The 15,926-nt window shown below is 39.3% G+C and overlaps 1 protein-coding gene across 4 annotated transcripts in view; it reads right to left on the bottom strand.

Annotated features, from left to right (window-relative positions):
- Positions 1-15,926, bottom strand: part of MCTP1 (multiple C2 and transmembrane domain containing 1) — a 488,682-nt gene that overhangs the window by 160,576 nt on the left and 312,180 nt on the right. For all 4 annotated transcript variants that reach the window (XM_054032855.1, XM_054032853.1, XM_054032854.1 and 1 more), the window contains exon 9: positions 1,620-1,806. In XM_054032855.1, the coding sequence (XP_053888830.1) occupies positions 1,620-1,806 (187 nt within the window). The remainder of the gene's footprint in view (positions 1-1,619; positions 1,807-15,926) is intronic.

The following is a 15,926-nucleotide window of genomic DNA, read 5'->3' as shown; positions in this document are numbered from 1 at the left end:
TTTTTCTACCACATATCAAATAAAATACATCCTTCAAACAATGCTTATTTGTTTTCTTAAGCTTCATATGCACACGATTGTGCATATGGAAAACATATTTACAGTTTTGAAAAATGAAGATTTGTATATAAGAACATGTCAGAATAAGAAATCATTTGAGCATTCTTTTACCACATAAATAATGCTATGTGTTTAATTTATGAAGCAAAAGGGGAATTTAAGAAAGCTATGTAAAAATATGAGGCAATAATATTTTTCTATACTGCTGCTAAACTATGAAAACTATTAGTATCAGTAAACTTGTACCATACTACCACAATAATCCACAAAAATATGGTATTTTTACACTTGATAACAAAATGTATGTAACTATAAAATTAATCTATCAGAATGCATTATATTTATAAAGATCTATTCTGACAACAGACTCTGTATTGGTGGATACCAAAATCTGAAATAATTACATAATTGTAATTATTTTTCAGAGATTGTGCACAATACCTTAGCTCTTAGCTGGGTTAGAAAATATAATGTTTAGCCTTGCTAAGTCACCTCTATTAAACTGTGTTTATGATAACACTATTGGTGTATGAGTTGTACAAGCATTAGCAGACAGCTGATTCAGTGGAGATAGCCAGAATAAATTTGCTGAAGCGCACATCCTGCTAATCTGTTTGAAGAATATTGTACAGCATTAGTACTAGCACTTCATGTTATCTGCACAGCCTGATAAGGTACATCTTTATTAAATTCAGTTATTGAAAGGATGTCAGTCAGGGAATAGGAATATTTTAAAATCTAAAAAAAAAAAAAAAAATTAAGTAGCTCTTTGTTAGTCAGAGCTTGGTTTAATGGCTGAGTGTCTAGAGAAGCCTTCTAAACACCTGGCAGCATTGTACAATAAAAGCTTTGTAATTTTAAGTGGAAATAGCTTTTTTTTTTTTTTTTAATTCTTCATATGTAGAAAGACAGTTACTTTTAGTGATTTAGGTATTAATAAGTGCTGGAGTAAGAGCTCCCCTCTCTGTTGCTTTGATAAAACTACACAGATTCTGCACCATGTGAGGATGCTGGGAAATAAAATAATTTGTTTCAGAATATTCTGAAATGGAAAGATGGTTTAACATCATTATTTTAATGACACAAACCACTGCTCCAAACTCTAACATTTAGTCAAAAAATAAGAAGTCATCTTGCTTTCAAGTATGCTGTATAACAACTGCAAAACCTTTGAAAAGGATATGGGTACTGAAATGAATAGTTTCTGTTGTAAAGATTCTCTGAAATACTGTAAAACTGCTAAATAACATCTTAAATTATACTGCACTTGGAAACAAAAATAATCAAAATTACATAAAGTAGTTAAATTAACTATTTAAATGACACATGGTCAAATACAGTAGCTGAATATTTATGTACACAACATTTATAGAAAGGTAAATTTTAGGGCTCTGATGATGTTATCTAGATATTTAAGTCAATTACTACTGGTACTAATTATTAGCTTAAATCAGCACCATTGATTACATAGTAGATATGTTCAGAAATTTTTTCTCATAGTAGTTAGTTAATTCTTTGCAACATTATGTTAAAAAGGATAAGAGATAAGTGTTACATACATATCTCTTTAGTATGTCCTCTCGCTCTTTCTGGTCCTCCAAGGAGTTGACAGAGAGGTCAGAGATACTGACTGCAGCTGATGCTGTCAGGGTGACCAGCAGTACCAACCATCCTTCTCCTTCCTCCAGCTGCAACTCCAGCTTGTGAGTTTGTTCTCTACTCAGGACCGACAGGTCAACCTGACACCTAAAAACAAACGTTTTGAATCAGTGAGTGGCTTTCTTCACAAGATCAAACAAGAGCCATATGGGCGGACCTGCACTTCACTATGCAAAAAATAAATAAGTGGAAATTCCTTCCCAGTCTGTGGAAGGATTTATCTTCAGTTTCAGCCATATCTCTTGCCTATTTTTAGCTTCAACTCATTATATTGCAGAAGCACTGTACATTTATTTTAAATATATACACTAGAGAGGGGTCAGAAAGAAAATCTACCACCAAATTAGGGTGCTAGAAATCCAGATTCAGATCCAAATTGTGAAGCTTTAGTCAGTCTCGTACGTACAAATAAAATAAAAGAATTAAGTGTGCCTTTTAAAATCTTTGAACACTAAAACTAATACCAGTCATGCTTTGTTAAAAAAAATTCTTCATTAAAGGATTGACTATGACAGCAGATAACATGGCTGGACATGGGAGTAAGGGGAAGGAGGCATCCCTCCAATGACTGCATTAAACCTCTTATGGTGGTTCTGAGTACAAGAGACAGAGCAGGAGCTGCACACACACTATACTTCCCACTGTGAGCAAATGGACAGGAGTAGCCTCTACATGAGCCAGCCAACAATGTCTGGGCACAACTGAAATATGGTTCATCCTTAAAAGCCAGAGAGAAACAGGGAAGGAGTTGTGCACCACTACTCACACAGGGCCGTGCCTAAATGCTTAATCAAGCCTTAAAAGGAGAATAATACAGTCAATAAATATTCTACATATATATTCTAGGCCTCTTGTAATTAAAACTGTCTGGTATTTTTAATATACACCGCTACCTCAATATAACACGAATTCAGATATAAAGCAGTGCTCCGGGGGGGGGGTGTGGGGGGGTGCGGGGCTGCGCACTCCGGTGGATCAAAGCAAGTTCAATATAATGCTGTTTCACCTATAACACGGTAAGATTTTTTGGCTCCCAAGGACAGCGTTATATCGAGGTAAAGGTGTATTAGTGTATTTTCATATATTTAATCTTTTCTAGAATGTAGGTTGTGAATTTCATATTATGTTCATTCTGAAAACTTATAGAACTGCCACATTACAATGAACACCAATCATTAAAAGTATTACTTCAACTATTTATATCCATAACTTTTTTTCTTAAAGTTATGGCAATAAATTAACAACCCATGAAAATAAAATCCAGATAAAATAAATGGATACATTCTACTTATAGTTTTGCCATTTTATAATGTAGTTTTAACAGCAATTATTTAATCTGCTAGGTCCATGTTCTATCTGGCACTCTGATTAAGCTAAACATCTCACAAATTCTTTTCATAAAAAGGCGAACTGATTTTGAAGAGAAAGATAATGTGGTGACCACAGGGCCAATAAACTGAGAGAAAGGTGGCAGACATGAATAAATAGGCATTTAAAGACAGGAAATAGCCAATTATGAGAATAAATGTGGCCCCATAAAATGGGCACTCTGCTATCATGGACAGATTAAATTTGTTACAAGGATATTTCCCCCCTCCCTCCCATTTATTGTATATTGTTTAGCTGTTAAAATTCAACCTCTCCAAAGTTGATATACTAGTTAGATTCAATTTATTATCTTACAATGAAAAATTTTAAAACCGAGTAAAAGAACTTTCGGAGCTTGGCATTTATCTTTCATTTTGGATTTTTGTATGAAGACTAGCAAGCAGTGGAAGGAAGTGAGAGAAATAGAAATATGGAAAAGATTAAAACTACCCTGGTCAGTATAAATGCTATACATCTTCCTGTGCTATAAAGTTACAATTTTGGCTGCAATAAAGAACAACTCCTTCTTTACTATAATGAATATTGTAATTAAGTACGCAGAGATCTAATATAACATCAAATGATCACTACTTTACAATGAAAGGTAACAGGTTTATTGTGATTTGGATTGCTTCTAGTATTAAAATCTGGTATTATATATTCCAGTGTAGTTATTTTGTACCCCCAACGCTCCTCCTCCAAAATAGGCAGCATACACCCTAAAGTATCCTTAAAAATGTCTCCAGTGATCAACACAGCAGTGTTGTCATGGTCAGTATTACTATAAACATGGTATTTAATTTGAATAGTTTAAATTCTGCCAACAGGGTCAGTAAGAGAGAGTCACTAGCACTTAATGCTATCAGTAATCCAACTGTAATCCAAAATAGACTAGTCATTTTAGAGTCTTAGCCAGAAAAAATAAAAGGAGAAATTGATGAGTCTTGGTATACACACACATACAGATCTATTCATCCACTAGTCTATCTGTGTTATAAATGCAAATAAAGAACCTTTGTGGAATGTTAAAGTTGAAATATCAATTCCAAAAGTTATATTCTTCTCCTCCAACATTAACATGCCATTCCACATATCAGTTGCTATTTTTGGTATATGTTAAAAGGGACCATCAACCTGAACATCAAAATTCTATTCAAAATGGCTGTATTCACAATTCTACAGTTACGCACAACATCTAATATTACTTTAACTAAGTCAACTGGAAAACATTTCTCTACTTCAGCTGGTTTATTCTACATATTCAACAGCAGTGCATAAACAGTCAATGTTTTGTTGATAGCCAGTTGCCCTTGATGCGTCATAGATTATCACCACCAATCTGGGCAAAATGTATATGCATACTCCTTCCCAGGACCTGTAAGGGGGTGCTTTCCAGTAACATAGCAGCAGAGCTACTGCTCTTTCTGAGTTCTGGGGCCCAGAGTATCTCTCTCCTTTTGACGCTCCTAGGACCTCTTGCATAGAGCAACAGCAGCAAGGGGTGCGCATCAGAAGAATCCTCTTTCCTCTCAGGAATCACACTAAGGGCGAGGGATTGTTTGTTACCTGGGGGCTGGAGCTCAGTGATGATCCATGGGAGCTTTTTCTTTCTTTCTACAGCTAGTCAGAAATAGGGGACTTTTTCTGACCTAGACCATCCCTGACAGATGTTTGTCCAACCTGTTCTTAAACCTCCAGTGCTAGGGATTCCATAACTTCCCCGGCAGCCTAATCCAGAGTTTAACTATCCTTATATTTAGGAAAACGTTCTCATATCTCCCATATCACTAAATCTCCCCTCTTGCAGATTAAGCCTATTACTTCTTATCCAGCCTTCAGTGGACAATGAGAACAATTGATCACAGTCCTCTAAACATATTTGAAGACCTATCAGGTCCCACCTCAAGACTTCTTTCCTCAAAACTAAACATGTCTGTAACAATCTTGGGGTTAATTAAATAACAAACCAGTGAATGAGAAAGGAAAATAACTTTAAATAAATAACTTTAATAAAACAAACTGGAGAGTTTCTGTAGTGAGTTGCTACACACAGCCAGGTGGTGTTCCCAACCTGTCTCCAGGGCACATTTCCAAATTCCCACACTCACAATACTATGCCTGATGAGGGAGCATCTGCAAATCACAATCTTTCATAAACATATCTCTACATCTTCCCTCTTAAAGAAAAATGAATTAACATAGCTGTTTATATACATATAAACAGCTGTGTGTGTGTGTGTGTATATAAATAAATAAAAACAGCTAACACATACTTTACATTCTCAACCCATCTAGTACATTTCCATAAACCCAATGGGTCAACTACCTAGAGAGGAGAGGTTACCAGAACATCACTCTTGAGTGAGTCTTTACCACTCACTTTCCTCAAATATCCCTTTCTCCAGGCAGGTTAGCAAGTCTCTATGAGTCTTTCAAGATGTTCAATCTCCTGCTCTGATCTTCTCAGTATCAGTCTTTCATTAGAGTCTGAGTTGTTCTCTTGTTCCTTGACAATTTCTCCTGTGTGTGTTGATGATAAAAGATCAGTCAGATGGGAAATGCCAGAGTCCACCTCAGTTGTCAATGTGTTGGAACTTTCTGGAATTACTCAGACATCCCTTCGATTACATGAACATGTCTCCCCCTGGTCTGTCTGGACGACACAAAACCTTGGATGCAGCTGTTCTTTAATAGTACCTATTTGGCCCCAAACATTAGAGGTGTGTTAAGAGATGTGAGATCATGGGCCCTTTGTCAAAATAATATTTCTGATTTTCTTTAATCTTCCATATGGGTGCATTGTTATGAGATTTCAGCAGGTTATCAGTAATTGGTAAATTAGATCTGATCCTTCTTCCTATTAACAGCTAAGCTGGAGAAAAGCCATACTCCAGCGGTGTACTTTGGTAAATCAATAAAGATTTATACAAATCACCCCCCCACGGTCAAAAGTCTTTTTCATAAGGTTCTTTACTGACCTTTCCCCAAGTCCATTTGATTGGGGGTAATTTGGACTTAATGTTCTGTGATGAAAGTCCCACTCTATGGCAAATTGCCTAAAATCTGCACTGGAAAATTGTGGCCTATTATCGCTAAAGACTTCATCTGGAATTCCATGTCTAGAGAAGATTCTCTTCCTGCCAGCTATCACTGACTTACTATTAGTACTGTGCAGTGTGCTAATTTCTGGATACAGAGAATAATAATCTGTGACTATTAAATAAACCTTTGATTGCCAGGTAAATAAGTCAGTGCCTACCTTCCCATAAGGCCTTAATGGAAGTGGATGAGGTCTCAGTGGCTCTGCTTGGTGACACAGCTTGTATTTCAAGCAGGAAAAGCAGTTTCCTACCACAGTAGTGATGTGATTCATCTGTGGTCAACATAGCACCTCTCGTGCTCATTGTTTGCACTTCTCAATTCCTAAATGACCCTGTGGATCTTCTGTAGCATTCCTTTTCAGAGGCTCATTGGAATTACAACCTTACTGCCCTTGAAAATCACCCCATCTATCACAGTAAGTTCATGTCTGCAGTCCAATACTCTCTTATACTTAGATAGCAACTGTTTATTTCTTCAGGCCAGCCTTTAATTATCACTTCTTTAAGGATTCCTAAGGATTCATCTTTCTTCATTTCCTCTCTTATTTGTTGCAATTTCCTGTTAGCTATAGGAATTGACTTTACAATCAGACCTACATAGGCTTGCATCTCTATCTCTAAAGTCTTCTCTAGTTTTGTGGGAGCCACTTCTCTGAAAAGTGCATCTGCTGTAAACATGAAATTTACCAGGCATGTAAGTCACAACCAAATCATACTTTTTGAGCTTTATCATCTGCTAAATAACACTATTAGGGGCTTGTGGGACATTTCAACTTCCACTTTCTGTCCATAAATATACTGATTGAATCTCTCACAGGCAAACAATATTCCTAAAAACTCCTTTTAAATCTGCCGACATCTGGTTTCTGCCTCAGTCAGTGATTTGGATGTATCACGCATATGCCACTGGTTACCAACAACCCTCATGCTTCTGTGAAATCACTGCACCTAACCCAGACTGTGAAGCAACTGCTGAGATTTTAACAGGCCTTCCTGGGGCATAAAACTTCAACACTGGTTCTTGTATCAGTTGTTGTTTTAAACCTTCCCATGATTCCTCCTTCTCCTTCCATCCCAATATCATCCATTTTTATTCTCCAGGAGTTTTCTCAAAGTTGCTGCTTTGGTAGATAGATTAACCATGAATTTTACAAGATAATTAACCATTACCAGGAACCATGGACAGCTTTCTTTGACTGGGGATGTGGCATCATTTCAATGGCTGAAATCTTCTTTTTATCAGGTTTTACACCTTTATTGGAAATAATGTCCCCAACAAAAGTCAGTTCTGTAACCCCTAAAACATGTCTCCCTATTTAGTTTGAGCCATAATCTATTCTCTGGTTGGTAGTTTGAAACATTCTCTTTTTATAGCCTTGTTGAAAGCTCTGGGATCTAAGCATATGTGTAGCTGGCCATTACTTTTCTCCACAATGACTAGGGAGTTCACCCATTCTGTTGGCTCCTCAATTTTTTGTATTAATTGCATTGATTCCATCCTTGTAAGCTCAGCCTTGAGTTTATCACAGAGTGAAAATGGCACATTTTACATGGATGGATAACTGGAGGGACCTGCTTGTTTATCTGGATGGTCACCCTTCAAGCAACACAACCCCTGAAACAAGTCACGATATTCCTGAAAGAGTGCTTCATAGCTAGGTTCAATATGATCTTGTAGTGGGAGCATCAATTTTACCAGATTGAGATTCTCACCTCTGCCCCATGGCTGCTAAATACAATTCAAATCTGTCAATTTTTTCTAGTTCTCTGCAACATTCCCTGACAATTGCAGACAGGATGGAGGTTGAAATGCATCTATTTTTGGCTTTTTTCCCTTCTTAAGCTAATCAAGCTACTATTGTGCTCACCAAATACATGCAAAAGCCTCTGTGTCTAGTGCCACACTTGCTTCTCTGGTGCCTTCCTTTGTCTCTACTTTCAGTTGCAAACTCAGAAGTTAACTTCAAAATAACTGCAGTTTCCTTCTCATTCAGTACTTCTGACCCCATGTAATGATCTTGGGGTTGATTAAATAACAAACCAGTGAATGAGAAAGGAATGAAACTTTTAATAAAACAAACTGGAGAGCTTCTGTAGTTAGCTGCTGCACACAGCCAAGTGGGGTTCCCAACCCCTGCTTCCAGAACACATCTCCAAATTCCCACACTCAGAACACTGTTCTGTATGAGGGAGTGTCTCCAAATCACAAATCTTTCATAAACATCTCTCTACAATGTCCTGACTTTAAAAAAAAAAAATCTCCATCATAGGCCAGGTTTTCTAAACTTTTTATCATTTTGTTGCTCTCCTCTGGATTCTCTCCCATTTGTCCACAGCTTTTCTAAAGTGTGGTGCCCAGAATTGGACACAATACTCTAGTTGAGGCCTCACCAGTGCTAAATAAAGCGGGAAAATGATCTCATGTGATTTACATACGACACTCCTCTTAATACAGCCAAGAATGATATTAGCTTTTTTTACAACTGCATCACATTGTCGACTCATGTTCAGTTTGTGATCTAGATCCTTTTCAGCAGTACTACCACCTCGTCAGTTTTTCCCCATTTTGTGGTTGTGCATTTGGTTTTTCCTTCCTAAATGAAATACTTTGCACTTATTTTTATTGCATTGCATCTTGCTGAATTGAGACCAATTCTCCAATTTGTCCAGGTCATTTGAATTGTAAGCCTCTCCTCTAAAGTGCTTGCAACCCCTTCCAGCTTGGTGTCAACTGCAAATTTTATAACCATACTCTCCACTCCATTATCCAAGTCATTAATGAAAATATTGAATAGCATTGAACCCAGGACAGACCCCTGTAGGACCCCACTAGATATGCCCTCTCCATCTAACAATGAACCATTGATATCTACTCTTTGAGTATGGTCTGTCAACTAGTTGTGCACCTACCCTATAGTAACGTCATCTAGACCGCATTTCCCTCATTTGCTTAGGAGAATGTCATGTGGGCTTGAGTCAAAAGCTTTACTAAAAATCAAGATATATCACATCTGCTGCTTCCCGGCTCCTTACTCCCATCCAGCGGGATTGCAGGCCTAGTGAAGAAGGAAATTAGGTTGGTTTGGTAAGTTTTGTTTTTGACATCAAGAATGAGAGCTGGCTATTCCTTATAACCCTACTAGCCCTCTAGGTGCTTACAAATTGATTGTTAATAATGTGTTTCAGTATCTTTCCAAGCATCTAAGTTAGGCTGACTGGTCTATAATTCCCTGGGTCCTCTTTGTTCCCCTTTTTAAAGACAGATGTTATGTGTGCCATTCTCCAATCCTCTCAGACCTTACCTGTCCTCCATGACTTCTCAGAGATAATTACTAACAGTTCTGAGATTGCTTCACCTAGTTCCTTAAGTAGCCTAGTACGAATTTCATCAGGCCCTGACCAACTTGAATACATCTATCTTATCTAAATATCCTTTCACCTATTCATTTCCTATTCTGGCTTACATTCCTCCCCCCTTGTTGCTAATACTGTGTTGAACATCTGGTCACAATTAACCATTTTAGTGAAGACTGAAGCAAAATAGGCATCAAACACCTCTGCCTTCTTGATATCATCAGTTATTAGCTTTCCTTCCCCACTAAGTAGAGGGCATACGCTTTCCTTCATCTTTCTGTTATTTTTAATATATTTAAAGAACCTCTTTTTAATTGCCTTTTATATCCCTTGCTAGGTATAACTCATTTTGTGCATTAGCCTTTCTGATTTTTCCCCTACATGCTTGTGTTATTCTTTTATACTCATCCCTAGCAATTTGTCCATGTTTCCAGTTTTTATAGGATTCCTTTTTGATTTTCAGGTAATTAAAGGGCTCCTGATGGAGCCATATTAGCCTCTTACTATTATTCCTAGCTTTCCTTTGCATCTAGATAGTTTGCAGTTGTACCTTTAATATTGTGTCCTTGAGAAACTGCCAGCTCTCCTGAACTTCTTTTTCCCTTAGATTTTCTTCCCTTAGGACCTCGACTATTAATTCTCTGAGTTTGTTAAAGTCTGCTTCTTTTTAAGTGCATTGTCCTTATTCTGTTGTTCTCACTCCTTCCTTTCCTTAGGACCATATAAACTATTCTTTCATGATCACTTTCACCCAAATTGCCTTCAACCTTCAGATTTGCTACCAACTCCTCCTTGTTGGTCAGAATCAAGTCTAAAATTGCTGTCCCCCTGGTTACTTCCTGCACTTTATAAACTAAAACATTCCCCCAATAAATTCCAATAGCTTACTGGAAATTTTGTGTTTTGCCATACAACTAGGTAGTTAAAGTCCCCCATTATTACCAGGTCTTGTGTTCTGAATATTTTTGTTATTTATTCATATTGTTATATGAAATGCCTCATCCACCTTCTCTTCCTGTTCTGGTGGTATATAGTAGACTATATACAGTATGGCAGAGTTAGTGGTATGGAATGATAAGGAATTTCCTGGCTTTTGAGTGCCTAGTATTTCAATCTTTAAAAATGCATTAATATTGGCTTTTTCATTTAATAGCCCAAGTCTTTTAAAAAAGAAAATATATTTTAAAATTCAGAGCTGGTGGGGTTGGGTAACACACAAGCATTTCTATTTGTGACAGGGGTGCTTATTTGCTCCCTGAATTTGAATAATGTCTGTGGTTGAGGTTCTGGGCTTGAAGGAGGGCTGCTGTCTCAGCAGCTCATTTTCTCTATGATGAAGAAATATAGATCCTGTGATGTGTTGGATCACAGAAACCCTCCTTGGGAACTGCCAACTGATCTGCCAAGACTACTTCTGCCCCTGCTTTCCCTGCCCGCCTGGGAATCCAGCACCCTGTCTTGCTGAACCAGATACACCAGTCTGATCTAACACAGACCCAGGGTCTGAACCATGTGCCCCAAAGCTACAGACTTAACTTACAGAAGTGTTCCTGTCTTTAACACTCAGATGCCCAACTCCCAATGGGGTATAATCCCCGCCCAAAATCCGTTTTACCCTGTATAAAGCTTATACAGGGTAAACTCAAATTGTTCGCCCTCTAGAACACTGATAGAGAGATATGCACAGCAGTTTGCCCCCACACCCCCCAGGTATTAATACATACTCTGGGTTAATAAGTAAAAAGTGATTTTATTAAATACAGAAAGTAGGATTTAAGTGGTTCCAAGTAGTAACAGACAGAACAAAGTGAATTACCAAGTAAAATAAAAAAGAACATGCAAGTCTATGTCGAAGAAAATTGAATATAGATAAAGCCTCACCAGTTCCAGTAAGCTTCCTTTTACAGAGTTGTCTCCTTCTAGTCTGGGTCCAGCAATCACTCACACCTCCCCCCCGTAGTTACTGTCCTTTGTTCCAGTTTCTTTCAGGTATCCTTGGGGGTGGAGAAGCTAACTTTTTAGCCAGCTGAAGACAAAATGGAGGGGTCTCCCACGGGCTTAAATAGATTTTCCCTTGTGGAGGGAGACCCCCTCCTCTCTCCTATGCAAAGTCAGGCTCCAAGATGGAGTTTTGGAGTCACATGTCCATGCAAGACTGAGTTTCTTACCAGCCAAACCTGGGAAAGCTTCGATGTGGATTGGTGTCTTAGAGTTCATTGTTGGCTTAAATGGTTCTTGATTGGGCATTTAATTTGCACATTCCTTTCTCAATAGAAATCAAGCAAGTATACAGCCAATATTCCTAACTTCAAGTACAAAAATGAAACATGCATACAAATAGGAGAAATGTATTCAGAAGATCATAACCTTTACATAGGTATGTTACATGACATATGTAGCATAAAACATATTCCAGTTATACATATATATACATTCATAAGCATATTTCCATAAAGCCTTTTGGGGGGCACCGTCACAGATCCCGTGACTAAAAAGTGTTACCCTAGTGTCCTTAAAAGTGTGGAGTGCTTTGCCTGTAATACTGGTGCATATGGTAAGTCCCTTCAAATGGAAGGTCTTCTATAGCAGTTTGGACCTCCCACAGGATCCCAGATACCTAGAGGCAGGAAGCACATCTCAGAGCAATAGTGGATGGTTCTTTGTGTCAGAGGTGGCAAGGGTGGTTTATAAGGAGATCCAGGTGTTCCTCCACCATCAGAGTCTTCAGATGCTCCTGTTGCTTCTGTGGTAATCTGTGATGCTGGAGAGTCTCCAAAAGTAGAAAGTCATACTTGGAAAGCAAAGCTTGATGATCTACCATCCTCATATGGAAGCTGGTGGAGAAACAGATCTTGAAAGAGACCAATCTTTTTGGATCCTTGTTATGAGGACTGCTTCTAGGATTTCCCTGCTGTTTGGATTTACACTACGCTGCTTCAACCACTAGAAAGCCAGTGATAGGGTGCCAGAAAAAAGTACTCATATCACTTCTCAGGGAATTGCTACTTTCTGTCTGCTATCTGAGGTGGGTGAAATGGAAGTGAAAATATGCCAGATCACCTTGGCAGACTTGAGAAGATTCTCATTAATGGGCATAGTTATTCTGCCCCATGTTACTGTGTGGAGATGTCCAACAGTCCACGGTGTTTCTACTGTATGATCTCAAGAAGAATATCAAGGATGTCTGTGATCCTCTTCAAGAGGTCTTAGAAGGTTTTGAACTTGTTTTGAGAGATCAAAGAAGGTGAATTAACCACCATATTAGGTGACAAAAAGGAAGCCCCATAAAAGAGGCCAGAGGCTCCTGATCTGGGGAGGTGATAGTCTCCCCTGTTGAAGTACTTCTCATCCTCTACAAGTTGGGGCTGAGGAATTTGGGTAGTTGAAGGAGGCTGCAATTGCTTCCTCAGTGAAGGAAATCCTGGAAGAGACACAATAGAGGTGGTTCTCCTGCAATAAGGATTTGTGCACCATGGAGACCAATATGGTCACAGTTGTTAGGCAAACTGTGATGGCAGACATTCGGGAGGGCACCAGGAAGGATGCTCTCTGGAGACAACCAGTCTCCTCTGTTGCTCAGTTTAATGCTCTTTGGACCCCCTACTGGAATCCCAATGGGTCACCCAGGGTGTAGAGGGTGGGATGTTCTGGTAAGGACAACAAGGAGGAGTAAGTCTCCTCTAGGAGTCTTATTTGGAGTACTGGGTCTGCATGGTATGAGATAAAGTGAAGCAAGACATATGGTTGCTTCAAGATGGCATCTTACAAGAGGTCCAAGACAGGAGACTCTGGTACGGACTGATGGATAATTTGGCTGATACCATGAAAGACACTGGCACCAGGCCTCAAGTGCCAAGAAATCCAGTACCAGAGTGAGGGTTAATGCCAAGTAGTTGATACTCAGTACTGGAGGCAAAATTGGTAGTAACCAAAGGTCTCATTGCTGGGATTGGTGCCAGAGTGCATGGTGCTGGTGTGGTACTGGAGGCAGCACAGTCCTTTTGGGATGAAGGAGCCATCAATGGCAGGTTTCTCTTTGGTGTCAGGGCACCATGGAAAGACATTGAATTGTGGGTGTTAATGGAGGAAATCCAAGGAGAAATTTTAGGTCTCTTACTCAGAGTTGGAGAAGGTGATCTGTGCTCGGACTCCCAATGAAACGGTGCTCCTTCCTCCCTTTCTCCAGAGATACAGACACAGTTTCTGAGTGTAATATGTGGGAGGAGGCCATTTGTGAAGTAAAAGCAGGACCGGATGACTGAGATTCTGAGGTGGGGGACACTTCCTGGGGGGCAGGAGCAATGGATTACATGGATCTCTCAAGCAAAAATAACTTCAGCTTGCCCCTCTATTCTTTAGGGTCCTATTGGAAAAAAAGTGGCATATAGAACAATACTCTAGTATGTGCTCCTCTCTAAGGGCTGGTCCATACTAACCCCCCACTTCGAACTAAGATACGCAAGTTCAGCTAGGTGAATAACATAGCTGAATTCAAAGAATCTTAGTTAGAACTTACTGCAGGTCCACACACGGCAGGCAGGCTCCCCCGTCAACTCTGCGTACCCCTCTCATGGAGCAGGAGTACCGGCGTTGACGGCGAGCACTCCCGGGATCGATTTATCGCGTCTAGACAAGACGTACCCTAAGACAGATGATGAGACATCTGGAGTGCCTCCCATTAGTGGGTATGGTGGAGTCACACAATGGAGGGGTCTTGAAGCCAGGAAACATATGGTCCACAATGATGTGGGATTACTCCTTTGTATGGGGGTGGGTAGGCAGCAGAATACTGATACTATAACTTTTTTTTTAATTAGCTAACAGGTGAAAATAAAAACAACTAATATTAAGCAAAATTAAACAAGAGGAATAGCTATGTCACATGAGGATGTGGACACTGCTGGTGTTCCACCTCACACCACAGATGGTAGGAAGGAACTTTGATTCCGGTGGGTGTGGGAGAATACCGGTGGAGGCACAGCCACAACAGATACTGCTATTCAAAAGAATCTCATCTTGTGCTCATGGAGTGCATGCACACCAAGAATGGACTAGGTGAGGATAATCGATCAAAGAAGAAGTTTATCTGTCAGCAGATGCCAGCACATAAAATTTTCTGCTTTAGAAGAAATTTGTTAAGAACTGCCCTCTTTCAAAAAGGCTGCCATCTCCTGTAGTTCTGAATAGGACCGAGGCCACAGAATGTCGTCAGTTAAGAAGCCCTCTTTCAAAATGTCCACCCGCCTCTCACCCAACAGGAGTGAAGACAAGCCATTCCCAGGGAGGAAAGTGAACCCTTATGTTGCCAGGAAGCAGAGAGGAGCAGGTAAAAGGTGGTGGGAATCTTTGCTTAGTGTAACATTTGGCCATAGTCAGATTGAGAACAATTAGAAATGGTAGCCATTTTGAGATCTGCATCTTAACCGAGCTCTGCCTCTGACCTTTAATGCCTCTGGGAACAGAAGATGGAAGACATTTCAAATGAGGACTGTTCTTTATGGAATTCTCTGGAGAAGAAAAATTTCAGTTATGAAGAATTATGACAGAAATTCCCATTAATCCTAACATATGTACATATTCAAATGTAGCCTTTACACAAGATTTTAGTGAGTTTTAACTATATGGGAAGTTTGAAGAGTGTTATTCTATTATTGAGATCATTCAAGAACAAAAAGGTCCAACACCAGGTGCTACATTTCTTAAATGAAGAATTTTTAAACTTAATTTGAACTCATAAATCAATTAATTGATATACTTTGAACACAGAACTGAATTCTCAGAAAACTCAAAGACTAAGCGCTATAATTTGGGGGAGGAGAAATCTGCTCCCTACACAGGTACTTAAAGATTCATAGATTTTAAAGCCAGAAGGGATCATCAAATCATCTTCCTTTTCCCAGTATGACACAGACCATAGAATTTCACCCAGGTACTTCTCTAGCCAGCCCAATAAATTTGTGTTGAATTAAGGCATATCTTACACAAAGACATCCAGTTTTGATATAAAGATTTTAAGAGATGGAGAATCCACTATGTCCCCTGATAATTTTTTCCAATGGTTAATCATCCTCATGCCTAAAAATCTGCATCCTACTTTATTCCTAATTGGAATTTGTCTGGCTTTAATTTCCAATTATTGGTCCTATTGTTACAGGTTGTCACACCTGGGGTGCAGTCTAGGAGCTGTGGAACCGCTATGCCCCTCTAACCACCCAGCTGGGCTGGCCCTGCCCACACTGTTTTGTTGATGATTCAGCCTCTCCAGGCCCAACACAACAGCAGGTGGTGCCACACACCCAAACTTAGCTACCTGAATGCTGTACCTAAGCCACTCAAAGACAGGCAGAAGACAACAGCCAATTTCTCAGCTCCTCCACGTTGCAT

Source organism: Malaclemys terrapin, chromosome 6 (assembly GCF_027887155.1).
Source record: "Malaclemys terrapin pileata isolate rMalTer1 chromosome 6, rMalTer1.hap1, whole genome shotgun sequence".
Lineage (NCBI taxonomy): Eukaryota > Metazoa > Chordata > Testudines > Emydidae > Malaclemys > Malaclemys terrapin.
This window is presented reverse-complemented; position numbering and strand designations above follow the sequence as displayed.